Source organism: Sus scrofa, chromosome 16, assembly GCF_054392235.1.
Source record: "Sus scrofa isolate SSC_HxYL_T2T_F1_AM1 chromosome 16, Sscrofa_HxYL_maternal_Yorkshire_Landrace_v2.0, whole genome shotgun sequence".
In the NCBI taxonomy this organism is placed as follows: domain Eukaryota; kingdom Metazoa; phylum Chordata; class Mammalia; order Artiodactyla; family Suidae; genus Sus; species Sus scrofa.
The window spans coordinates 22,303,476-22,317,345 of NC_139398.1; the positions used below are offsets into that span (position 1 = coordinate 22,303,476).

The 13,870-nt window shown below is 35.2% G+C and overlaps 1 protein-coding gene across 18 annotated transcripts in view; it reads right to left on the minus strand.

Annotated features, from left to right (window-relative positions):
• The window catches only part of CDH12 (cadherin 12), a 989,627-nt gene that overhangs the window by 270,860 nt on the left and 704,897 nt on the right, over positions 1-13,870 (minus strand). For 15 of the 18 annotated variants that reach the window (XM_085001686.1, XM_021077037.2, XM_085001675.1 and 12 more), the window contains one exon: positions 7,873-8,289. In XM_085001686.1, coding sequence (XP_084857812.1) covers positions 7,873-8,103 — 231 coding nt within the window. In that variant the 5' untranslated portion in view covers positions 8,104-8,289. Of the gene's footprint in view, positions 1-7,712; positions 8,290-13,870 lie in introns of all 18 variants that reach the window. The other 3 variants (XM_085001688.1, XM_085001687.1, XM_085001689.1) reach the window with 1 other exon arrangement.

A 13,870-nucleotide genomic window follows, 5' to 3' on the forward strand; every position in this document is an offset into this window, starting at 1 on the left:
AACACTGTGTTCCAAAGATTCCAACTAATGCTTTACTGAAAATATTTTGGAAACACACAGACGCACACACACACAGTGTGAACTGTACTGTGAAGTTTGTGATAAACACACTTGGGTTATTTCGGGTGACAGTATAATATCCCACTACGTTTTTAGTCAGGTGGATTGACACATATGTCCTTAAGCACTTTTGTGTGAATAAATATTACAAAGCCTTAAGTAGAAACAAAAAGTCTCCTATGTTAGCTTTTAAAGAACTAGTCAGAGAAATCCTTAACAGAGAAATAGAAGAAAAAGAAAGATTGAAAGATACTTAGATGTAGGGTGGGAAAACAGCAGGAGAAGGAGAAGAAAGAAGGAAAAAAGGAGAAAAATAAATTTAAAAAAGAGTGCTCAAAACTAATGCTGTACATGTTATTTTTAAAACAGTATTTTTAAGGATTCGTATATTGATTTAAAGATGGTTGAATTTCATTCAAGGTCCTGCCAATTCAATTAAAATAAACCCATTAAACCTTTATGGCACAGCTATTATGAAACAACTAGCAGTCTAGAAGCAAGAAATAAATTGAAAAAGAGAGAGAGGAGCTGGCATATAATAGCATAGACTATTTGACAAGAATTTTAGTATATTATATTATTTATTTGTTCAAATTCTATTTCAGCAATTTTCCCTTTCAACATATTTCTTTCTAAACATACCCCCAAAAATGATTATTTCAAAATAGCCCCATGTTTTCAGGGAAACTTCAAGACTTAGGGATATGTTTAAAAACTAAGGTGTGCAATAAAATAGCAGGCTTACCTAATGGTTCCTTCTGGTGTTTTGCTACAGAAAGAACAGATAACAACTGTCTTTTGATTAGCAGCAAGGTCAATCCAACAGAATGGATTAGAAATGAGACCTTGATTTAGGGCACTTGAATATGCTGCAGATCTCCTCAGATATGTAAGTGAGGCAGGAGTCAAGAGGATACATGAGATTTTTAAATCTTGTATGAAGATTGAGGTGGTATTATGAACCTTGAATCTCAAATGAACTGGCATTCCTCTGTTATTGAAAGCTCATGCTTTAGGAGTAAATTGAATCATGGAAGGTAGATTATGAGTTTCTCAAAAAGTTATGATTCAAGAACCAGATATATAGATAGATAGATGTTGAGGCATGAAAGCAACTTTTAAATGTGTTAGTATAACAGTATGATATAATTTGCATTTTTATTGGATGTAAAGGGATATATACTTGAACCAAATTACCATCTTAATATTGTACTAATTTAGGAGAAATTCTAGATAGACATATTTTTGGAATGCAATTATAACTATTTTAACAAGCAATTATATTATCTCTCATTTTTTTACTAATCCAAAAGAAATTCAACATATATTACAAAAAATGAAATTCTATTACCACTGCCTTGAATTTTGTGTGTGTGTGTGAATACACACATACAGGTAAACCTCATTTTATTGCAATTCACATTATTGTGCTTCTCACATATCACATTTTTTACAAATTGAAGATTTGTAGCAACTCTGTTCACTTCCTGCCACTGTGTCACATTTTATTATTCAAACAATATTTAAAAATTTATTAATTATTATTATTATGGCGATCTATGATCAGTGATCTTTGACGTTATTACTACAACTTGATGAAGTCATCAGATAATGGTTATTAGCATTTTTTAGCAAGAAAGTATTTTTAAATTAAGGTATGTATATTGTTATCTCAGACATTATTGCACACTTAATAGACTACATAAACTGTAAATGTAACTTTTATATGCTCTAGGAAACGTGAAATTTTGTGTGATTCGCTTTATTGCAATATTTGCTTCACTGCTGTGGCCTGGAACTGAATGCACAATATCTCTGAGGCATGCGTATATATTTAAAGAATATATTTGTATTGGTAATTCTCTTTGGAACCTCATTGTTGGTAGTTACATCCTGATTACCCTTAGATTTCTCCTTTTTTAGTACTCTTCTCTCATTCTATCACACTAATCCCATAAATCTGTAGTAATGAATTGATATAATCATCTACTCCTGGTCCTCCTTTCTTAGGGCTTCTTGCTGGTAAAGAAAATCCCACATTGCTGATTGATTCTACCACCTGAACATCTTTTAAAAAGTAATTTACTTTTATATATACACACATCCTGTTGGTTTTGTTTCTCTGGAGAACACTAATAGAATCCCTAGAATCCTTATAGATCAAACTGGTCAAACCAATAGGGCATAGAGCAATCTCTTTCATCTACACTTTTGAAATGTCATCTCTGGGCTGTACCCACCCCTTTCTCCATTCTTTACCCACTAGAGAAAACAATAAAACTATTTGACTAAGTTTACCTCTGGCTCACTAACTGACAAAATCAGTAGAGTGTTTTCATTGTTTAATTTGACCTGTGGAGTTAGGCATTTTTTTTCATTTCTCATTCTTAAAATTTTCTTTTAGTTTATTTTCCCTAACACATTTTAATACTTGTTTGGAGGAATTCAAGAAAGGCTTCACAGACAAGGAACTGCCTGAGGTGAGTCTGGAAGGATGACTTTATTTTTTCTTACTAATTAATGTACCTAATTATCCTTCTTATACTTTGTCGTTAGAATCAGGATTCTCATATCTTCTCTGTAATTCTTCCTAATTTGTTCCATCCTTTACATTCCCATGACCAATAGATCTTAAAATCTTCTATTACGTACCTTTCAAATGTCTGAATCTAATATCCCATTTCCTTTGCTTACTTCTTGGACAATCTTACTATAACCTTCTCCTCCATACTTTCTCTTATCTCCATGTCTGTTTCTCTGTCTCCAGTGAGTCCTTTAACTGGATCTCTGAGTGATCATTCTAGAACTGCAGTTCTGTCCATGCGAATCTTCAACCAAGTCACTTTCTGGATCCTGATGCCTTTCAGGATAAATAATACTGTAATGTACATCCTGGTGGTCATAATTCCTAATGCTGTGTTGGATATTTATTTGAAGGTTGTTAGGAAAGTAAATCTTAAAACTCTGCATCACAAGAAAAAAAATTATAATTATGTATGGTGACTTATATTGACTAGACATTGTGGTGTTCATTTCATAATGTATGTAAATTTGAAATCATTATGTAGTACACCTGAAATTGATATTCCATGTCAACTATACTTCAACTTAAGAAAATTAAAAAGAAAAAATATTATTAACCTTGGTATTGGACTTGAGCCTCAGCACTTTCTGCACTGACCTACTCTAAAGTGTTGGTTTCACACTCTGACTATACTGAAATATGGTTATTTCTGCTCATCTTGAATTTTCAAGTGTCAGCGCTTATACAAACTTTTCCTCAGACTATCTTTTCTGAAAAAAATAAAGTCATCCTTCATGACTAACCTCAGGTGTTCCCTTATCTGTGAAGCCTTTCTTGAATTCCTCCATCTTCCAGGCATGGTCATAGACCTTCCTTTGTCTCCACAATCCCTACTACAGTCTTCGTTATATATAGCACCCTTTTGACAGAGTGTTAAAATTCTTGTTAGCTCTTAAATTCTTATGCGCTAATAAAATGTAATGTTTTCTGATGCAATGGAGCTGAAATACACAGATTATAATCCTAGTTTCAGCACTGACTGTATGTTGGGCCATGGGAAGTTACTTAATGTTTTTCTGATACATAAAATGAGGCTACTAATAATCTTTGTCATAGTCTTGTTGTGAAGATTATGTAAGGTTTTGTTTGTTTTTTGCTGTATTTTTTTAAGGCCACACCTGCAGCATATGGAGTTTCCCACGCTAGGGGTCAAATAGGAGCTACAGCTGCCTGCCTACAACACAGCCACAGCAACACAGGATCTGAGCCACATCTGTGAACTACACCCCAGCTAACGGCAACACAGGATCCTTAACCCATTGAGTGAGGTCAGGAATCGAACCCATAACCTTTTGGTTCCTTAGATTCATTTCCACTGCACCACAAAGGGAACACCAAGATTACATAAATTTATGTATGTAAAGCAATTAAAACTGTCCCCTAAGAAACACTCAATAAAGCTTACTTGTTATAATTGCAGTCTAAAGACATTCATACTTAAATTTATCCCCACCAAGCTTAAAATTTTCTGAAATTGTAATGTACTCTCAATGAAAATTTTGTTGAATAAATAAGTGCCTCTAAAATTAGCATTTATATATGCTTTACATTTTAATTTTTTGCCATTGTAAACACTTTCAATTTAAGAATTTCTAACAAATAACAAGATCATCCAACGGGACACCTAAATTTTCTAAATTATTCTCTGAAAATAAAACGGGTAGCATTTAATTTTATTTTTATTTTTAGGGCTGCATATGCAGCATATGGAAGTTCCCAGGCTAGGGGTTGAATCAGAGCTTCAGGTACTACCAGCCTACACCACAGCAACAGCAATGCCAGAACTTAGGCATGTCTGTGACCTATGCCATATCCTTAACTCACTGAGCAAGGCCAGGAATCAAATCTTCATCCTCTTGGATACTAGTCAGGTTCTTAACCTGCTGAGCCATAATGGGAGCTCCAGGTAGCATTTTCTTGATACACAGCTTTGAGTCTATGACATAACTTAGTACTATAAAGACAAAGGCACCCAGTTATATTTGTTGAAATAAGCATCCAGTTTACTGTGAATGTGTATTGTGTGTCTGTGTACCTGTGTGTGTCTTAAATATCTTTTTTTTTTTGAGGTGACAGTGTGTCATCGGTAATTTATGGATTAAAAAATATTTGCTAATAAAATTAATTTTTATATTGCTCTGAAATATGGCATCTTATATTTATCCAGCTGTTGTACTGAATCTACAACGTCTGTTTGAGAAAAGCATTGGTTTTACCTCTGGAAAATCTTGTGACTTATTTGTATATAAAGTAGTATTCATTATAAGCAATACCACAGTTTGCCCTTTTTGAAGAGATGTCAGCAATAGCATCTGCCCCTTTAAAAATGCTAAATGTAATTATCATTGAGCCTAATAATCCATTAAGCCAATCAGCAACACCCCCTGCCCCAATAAATTTCTACTGGAAGAAATTATTTTACATTTAAAGGTAGGGAAATTACTTTTTCTCTCAATAAGTGTAGTTTCCAATAAGGGGAGCTATTAAAAATTAATGTTTTCCATGTACATTCTTGCTGAAAGAAACATATGTTAAATTTGAAGCTTAATTATAATAGTTCAATTGACCATTGTGCTTGGCACTTTTTCATTTGCATCTTTGCTTTACACTGAGTTCTATATTATTTGTAATACTTTACTATGAACTGTCTCAAAGCCTTTCTAGAAAGAGCAGGAGCACATCTATATTTATATATATTTACACACATACATATAATGGTTTGAATTGGTCCCGGTGTTATCATATTACTATTCCCAAATCTAGAATCACCAAGACAGAGTTAATTAAACTTTAATTAGTTTTCATTTGGAAAGAAAATCTTGGCAACTGTTGTTTCATTTACATTAGAAACATACATTGCCTGAGAACCATAGGTTTTCATTACACTTTACAAATGGGGAGCCACGTGTCTATGAAAATAATATTTTAATTTCATAATAGGTTAGACTTTAGACCTACTCCATTTTAATCTATTTGTAAATACTAATTCATTCCTTAAATGATTTGGATAAATTCCATACTATTGTAGCAATTATAAAAATAGAAATCAAGAATATCAAACAAAACTTGTATAAGCACCTCCTAGGTCTTATTAATCATGTTCATTGGGAGGGGAAATTCTACTCTTATCGAGGATAGACTAAAATTCAGTTTCATGAAATTTTCAACATGTCCAGCTTTCTTACTTCAAAATCCAGCAAGTAAAAGCTATGGATCTGCTTTCATCAAAATCAGAGAATGCCTTCTCAATGGACATTTGCCAGAAACCTCAGTGTGATGTCCAGCTTCCATCACAAGCAGTTAAAATAACTGAGACCCAGAAGGCAGAGTTTTAGAGTTATGTTACCTCTCCACTTGTCTTGGGTTTCAAAACCCAGATAATTAACTCACAAGAAACAAGTGTACCAGAACAATGTAAAATTATCTCACCAAAGGAAATTTTAGTGGTTTTTATGTTATGTAATCATATAGAAGAATCATATAAGCAGAAACAATGTTCAGTAATATTAGAGAACATCTATGTTTGGGATGCTTTCCTCAAAACTTTCTAAGGCCCTTTTTGTGCCCAGGGCCATTTGCAAAACAATGCCATCTGAGTGGGATGCTCTGGGCTGAACTGGAATTTCTTGGGCCTCAGTGGACATCTCTCCCCTTTAAGGCTCTCTCTGACTTTCCACTCAACTTGGGGATTCCCTTGGTACCCAGTGGATCTCAGGACTAGCATGTGTGGAATTGTCCCAGGGCCACAAGACTAGGCCCTGATTCCTGGTGGGCAGTCTGTCAAGGACATTGCTACTGCTTAAAGGTATTATTATTATTATTATTTTTTTGCAAGGTCGCTAGAAATTGGTATCTATATATAGGTACCCCACAAAAAATATTTGCTGAGGGCCCTGTACATCCTAGGACAACACTGGCTATGTGTTCACTTTCAAAAAAGGTTCTATTCGAAGACCTTCTACACTGAATTATTCTATATTCTTTAATAAATTTCCTAAGGATAAATTCTAAAAATATAGGGCAAAGAATTTATGTGCTAAATAGATTTGCTTCCTTTAAGTCAGCATTGGAATCATAAGACTCTTCATATTTCTCATTAGTGTAAGTTTTCAGAAACCTCTGGGGACTTAATAGTCCAGAGACATAATCTTCTATATCATCCTAATACTCTGTCTACTATGGTTTTCTATTTCTCTTTTTGGATTTATTTTAAGCCATCTTCAAATACATATATATATGTATATACACATATATAAAATTAAAACCATGACAAAATCTTTAAGAAAATTAAAAATGGAATTAACAAAATCAAAATAAATAAAATACTCATTTTTTAATGGAAAAAACTCCATTGGCCTTGATAAAGTCTATTATAGACATAGGTCAAATTTTTATGTAAGAAAAATAGCAGTAAAGCATAAATGTGCTGAAACACATACTTGCCATCACAAAAACCCATTGTAAAGTGAAAACGTTTTAAGTAGAAAATGCATTTAATATCCCAGCATACTGAATATCAAAATAACCCAGTCAGAGTTAAACATGCTCAGAACACTTACTTTAACCTACAGTTGGGAAGAATCATCTAGCATAAAGCCTATTTTATAATAAAGTGTTGACTATCTCATGCCATTTATTGAATACTGTACTCAAAGCGAAAAACCGAATGGCTGTGTGGGTACAGAATTCATACTGCTTTGGCAGCACTGTAAAGGTTAAAAAATCTTAGGTCAAGTAATTATAAGTCAGGGACTATCTGTAATCCACAACCACAATCTACATGGTACATCATGTTCTTAAGGACATCCCTGTTATTCAAGAATACCAACAAAAATTGAGAATATTTATACCTGGTGATTTTTTTCCCTGTGTCTCTTGTTGGTAAACGATTCCAGAATGGCTATGAGCAATTATGTGCTAGAGGAACACTTTTAATTACACTTATGCACTTTAACTTCACATTTTTAGCAAATAATGTCAAAAGTAGGAACAGGATAGATACTAACTTCATTAAAATAACCACGGAGAATTGAAGCAAAGAAGGATTAAAGGATATTCCAAAGCTTACCCAGTCCACTGTGTCAGGAAGAGAAACCAGGTCTCTTGGACGTCAATTCCAGTGTTCTACTCACTGGTTTGTTCAGCTCCTGTGCAAAACATCCATACACAATACACAATGCATAAGCCCCCTTGCTATCAAGCTGTTGTCAAAAGAAACACGCCATTACCTTTCCCACATACTGAGGCTCGGAGCCCATGTATTCCTCCAGCACAAAAAACTGATTCCATACCCAGCCACGTTTAACTCGTTGGAAATGTGGCCGCCGCCCTGGCAGATGGATAACATTCTCTCTTGGTTCTGTGGCTAAAGTCTGTTGTGGCTGAGGTTGAAGTGGTGTTAGGAGACCTCCATCAAACAGGACCCAGAGAAGCAGGGATAAACAGTTCCTTGTAAGCATTGGCAAAGGCTTTCCTACAGCAGAGTAATAAAAACTCCAGCACTTAATGTAGAATTGTGGAATCCAGGTTTGAGGTGTCTGTGGCCTCCACCACTTAGCTTTCTGTTTTATTGCAGAAATGACAATGCGGGTATGAATCCTTTCGATGAAAAGGCTTCTGCTATATTACATTCCATCTAAAGGGACCTATAAGACAGATTAACAAAGATACATTAAATTGATAGAATTACATGATGATAGTCATCAAAACTCTCATTATATCTGTCAACATTTAAAGAAACAGAGGGGAAAGTCTTTAAAAGAATTATATTGGTAAGTGGTCACTGCTATTTAACCTATTGGACAAGATCTCAGTTTTTTTACAGACTTAGAAAAGTATGAGTTACAATGAAGCATAAATAGAAGCAATCATTTTTAAATATAATAATCATTTTAATAATAAAACAGGGATCAGTAATTTTTAAAGTGAACAGAGTAGAATTTTGCAACCTTGGCACGATCGACATTTGGGGAAGGATCACTGATTGCTAGGGAGCTATCTTGTGCATTTTATGATTTTATAGGAGTACCCCTAGTCCTTTACTCCTCCTCCACAGCCAGTTGTGACAACCAAAAAGGTTTCCAGACATTGCCAAATCTGCCCTGGGAGGAATAAAATAAGCCAAGACTGAGAGCCACAGATTGAAAGAATGAGGAAAAAAGAAAGTTGTTTTTTTAAAATCAAAAAATAAGACCATGCAAGAAAGAACATAAATTACTAAATGTTAGTGATCTCATTAATACATAGGTTGAGAAAATATTGAATGTTTTTATAAGCTTTTTTTTTTTTTTTTTTTTTTTTAGGGCTGCACTTGAAATTTTCAGGGCTGGGGTGGGATCTAGGCTGTAGCTGCTGGCCTACACCACAGCCACAGCAACACCACATCCAAGCCACATCTGTGACCTACACAACATCTTGAGGTGTTGCGGACTGTTAACCCACTAAGTGAGGCGAGGGATTGAACTTGTATCCCCATGGATATTAGTTGCATTCCTAACCTGCTGAGCTACAACGGGAACTCCTTAAAAAAAAAAAAAAAAAAAAAAAAAAAAAAAAAAAAAAAAAAAGCTTCTGCAGTCTTAGTTGCCTAGAAACACTGGATGCAGGGGAATTATTTCATAGTGGTGTGAAGCTCAGAGTAACCTTGGATCTTTATCAGATGGACCCTGCATTTAGGTAAAGTGAGCTGTGAACATCTTACAGCCAACCCTTTTTTGGGTGTCTACAAGGTATGAGGTCCTTTGTTACCCAGTAGATAAGAAAAGACACAATCCCTGCACCTCTTAAATGAAAAACAGAAAATAAATAAATAAATGAATAAAAATTTACCTAATCTGTGAATAAAAGCCAACAGAATACCATAAAGGCAAAACTTAAGTTGCCAAAACTTAAATTAGGAAAAGACGGCCGTGGCAATTAGAGTGAGAATTAAGAGTACAGAACATCGCTGTATTCTGTAAGCAGCAGGGGGAAAACTTAGCTCCAGCCAGGGAAGTTTTATGCTCTTGGCACTAGGGGCGCATTGCCCAGAGCCTATGAGGTTTCCAAGGGCCAAAAATGTTAGAGGCCAGAAATTATATACAGTAAACAAGGAAACAAAAATCAAAATCAATACATGTTTAACTATATGCCTATAAACCAGAGCATTTTGCCAATCTGTCAGTTGCAATTCAGCTTAATGATTATTCAATTGCATACAATATAATAAAAAGTAGAATGCATTCTTCACACAAATTCAAATTTAAACATTTAATGTGGGAGCAGTTCACTAGGCTTGAGATCAGATATGAGGCGGCGAGCTTCTAATGGGAGCATCCTACAAGGACACTTCACTAAGGAGAAATAAAACAGGATATATTTTTGCCTCTGGCCTGAGGGATGCACCTGTTAGCTACTGACAAAACATAAGCAGTATATATTTTATTGCATCTTTTCATTCCGGTAAAATAATGTTCATAAAAAGTAAACTTGGACCTATATTGCCCAACACAGAAATCATTAGCCATATGTGGCTGTTTAGTTGATATGTGGCAATCTGAGGTTGAGGTGTGCTCTGCTTTTCAAATTATATTCCGCATTTCAAAAGATAAGTATAAAAAATAAGAACATAAAATATCTCTATTGATTTCTACATGTATTGCTTGTTGACATGCTCATATTTTGGCTATATTAGGTTAAAGAAATATAAGCTATTAAATTAATTTCAACTATTTCTTTTGACTTTTTTAATGTGTTTACTAGAAAATTAAAATTATAGATGCAGCTCACATCTGTGGCTTCCATTATTTTTTCCTGAACAGAACTGATTTAAACAATAGAGTTTAAATCACAACTGCAATTTCTACTTAAGTAATGCATTTTTTTTCTTCCAGGAGTAGCATGCAGAAGTTCCCCACAGCAGCAGTGACAACAATGTATCCTTAACCCACTGAGCTGCCATAGAACTCCCTTAAGTAATGTATTCTTTTTGTTTTGTTTTTTTGTTTTTTAGGGTTGCACCTGCGGCATACGGAGGTTCCCAGGCCAGGGGTCAAATCGGAGCTGCAGCTGTTGGCCTATACCACAGCCACAGCAACGCAGGATCCGAGCCATGTATGAAACCTACACCACAGCTCACGGCAACACCGGATATTTAACCGACTGAGCAAGGCCAGGAATTGAACCTGCACCCACATGGATTCTAGTCGGATTCGTTAACCACTGAGCCACGATGGGAACTCCAGTAATGTATTCTTAAAATTCAAAATCAAATATCTAGCACAAGCTGTGTCATGTTTGTGTGACAATATTTTAAAGATGTCAGAGGATATTTGCAACTATATTCAATAAGCTTGTGTAAAGTTAATGCACATATTTTTCTCTTCTATTTTCATATTTAAATTACTAACATTGTTTTTTAATTTCTTGAGCTTTCCATTTTGTCCATGTTTCTTCGCCTATTCATGGCAGTCCTACCTCAGGCATATACAGAACAGATGGGGAGATAAACATGAGTAGAAAAGCTGGATGGCAGGAACTCTAACTTCCCAAACCTAGTCTATTATACCTACTTAGTTTGTATTTTTGCCTTTCCAGTCTATTCATTTCCTCTCCTCTACTTTTTTGGGGTGTGAGGTATAAAATTCAGCGTTTAGTGAGCATTGACACCTAAACTTATTCCTTTTTTTTTTCTAAAAAATTTTATTGAAGTATAGTTGATTTACAATGCTGTGTTAGTTTCAGGTGTATAGCAAAGTGAGTCAGTAATACATAAATCCATTTTTTCCTCAAATTCTTTTCCCATCTAGGTTATTACACAGTATTGAGTAGATTTCCCTGTGCTATGCAGTAGGTCCTTGTTACTCATCTATTTTATATACAGTAGTATGTATAAGTTTGGACTCATGCAGATGGCAGTGATGATGAGTTTTCTTTAAAGACGTGTCTTTTTTTTTATTTTATGTTAGAGATTTTTTATATTGGCCAGCTGGCTATACTCATCATCACTGCCATGAGTCCAGGTACTCTTTCCCCTTTGAAGTCAAGGTGTCTAAAATCCGGTTTTAGATCCCCTAGTAGAGGTATCTTTCAGAAATTCTAGTTATCCCATGTCATTTCCCTTTTGTTATCCTAGAATTTGTTTGTAACATGAGGGGGTTAGCTCAGACATGATGGGAAAATAAAGAAGAATGTGAAAGTAGCACAGAAAGTATTCTGTTCCATAAGAAAATATCCCAGCACATTAAAACGTCACATCACCGAAACAACCTCTAAATGCAAAATATAGTCATGAGGCTGAAGTTAACTGAGCCACAGAGGAGTACCATGTACCACTTCTCTTTCCTGGTGTCCACATCCTGTCATTAGTTCTGGCCCTCTGGACACACATTGCACTGAGCCTGCTGTGTCCTTCCATTTTTCTCATGCATTTGTCTCATTTCCCTCTTTATCTTTATCTAAGTGGATTGATCCTTACTTAGATCCCTGCCATCAAATTATTCTCCTATTTTATTAAAATGTTTTTACATTTACTAGAATATGTATTTATTAGTAGTTTATTTTTGCTGACATTTTCATTAGAATGGTAACTGCTAGGGCTGACTGCACAGGTTTTGGGACTATGCACTAACCTTATTCTTTGCCATGAATGCTGCTGTTTCAATATGATTTCTGCAGAAGATGAAGCTTTTTAGGAACTCACATATCACACTGCAGTGGAAACATCTGTAATTAAAAATGTAAAACCTTCTCACTGCACACTGGGGATGTAATGTACAGCACAATGATTATAGTCAATGCTGTATTGTATATTAGGAAGTTGCTAAGAGAGTAGATATTAAAAGTCAGAATTTTGATTATGATATTCATAAACTTAATAGGCCCTGTGTGATATACTCCTGTACTGCGCTAGACCCTTGTCGTTCTCCCTTTCTCTGGACTTCAAACCCTTTATTGATAATATCATTATTAATAGTAATAATTTCTATTATAGATATAGAGTGAACAGAAGCTGTGGCAGTAGCAATGAGGCCTCTTTTGTCAGCTAAACTGCTCCTGGTATCTACAACTATTCTCTTCCTGGTGTCTGGTAGGCATCAAATACATATTTCTTAAGTTTGAGTCAATCAGTCATTGAATGATTGTAGCTAACTTTTGATGAAAACTTACTATGTTTCAAGAAAGAGAAAGACAAATATTATATGATATCACTTATATGTGGAATCTAAATTATGGCCAAATGAACTTATCTGCAAAACAGAAACGGATTCACAAACGTAGAGAACAGACTTGTGGTTGCCAAGAGGGGATGGGGAGGAGTGAGATGGACTGGGAGTTTGGGGTTAATAGATTGAAATTATTACATTTTTTTGTTTTTTTTTTGTTGTTGTTATTTCTCCAATACAATTTTTTTCCTACTGTACAGCATAGTGACCCAGTTACACATACATGTATACATTCTTTTTTCTTCCATTATCATGCTCAGTCATAAGTGACTAGACATAGTTCTCAGTGCTTAAGAGCAGGATCTCATTGCTAATCCACTCCAAAATTAGTAGTTTGCATTCATTAACCCCAAGCTCCCAATCCATCCCACTCCCTCCCCTTCCCCCTAGGCAACTACAAGTCTATTATCCAAATCCATGATTTTCTTTTCTGTGGAAAGGTTCGTTTGTGCTGTATATTCCAGATATCGGTGATATCATATAGTTTTTATCTTTCTCTGACTTACTTCACTCAGGATGAGAGTGTCTAGTTCCATCCATGCAAGATGGCGGAAGTGTAAAATTATTACATTTAGAATGGAAATATACCCAATCTCTTGTAAAGAGCATGATGGAAGATAATATAAGGAATATATTATATGATTGGGGCACTTTGCTGTGCAATAGAACTTGAAACAACATTTTAAGTCATTTATACTTCGAAAAGTAAATTTTTTTTTTTGGTCTTTTTATCTTTTTAGGGCCACACTCACGGCATATGGGGTTTCCCAGGCTAGGGGTCTAATTGGAGTTGTAGCCACCAGCCTACGCCACAGCCAGAGCAATGCCAGATCCAAGCCACATCTGCAACCTACACCACAGCTCACGGCAATGCCAGATCTTTGAGCAGCTGAGCGAGATCAGGGATCAAACCCGCAACCTCATGGTTCCTAGCCAGATTTGTTTCTGCTGTGCCATGATAGGAACTCCAAAAGTAAATTTTTAAAAGAAAACTTAGTATGTTCCATATACCACTGTATATTCT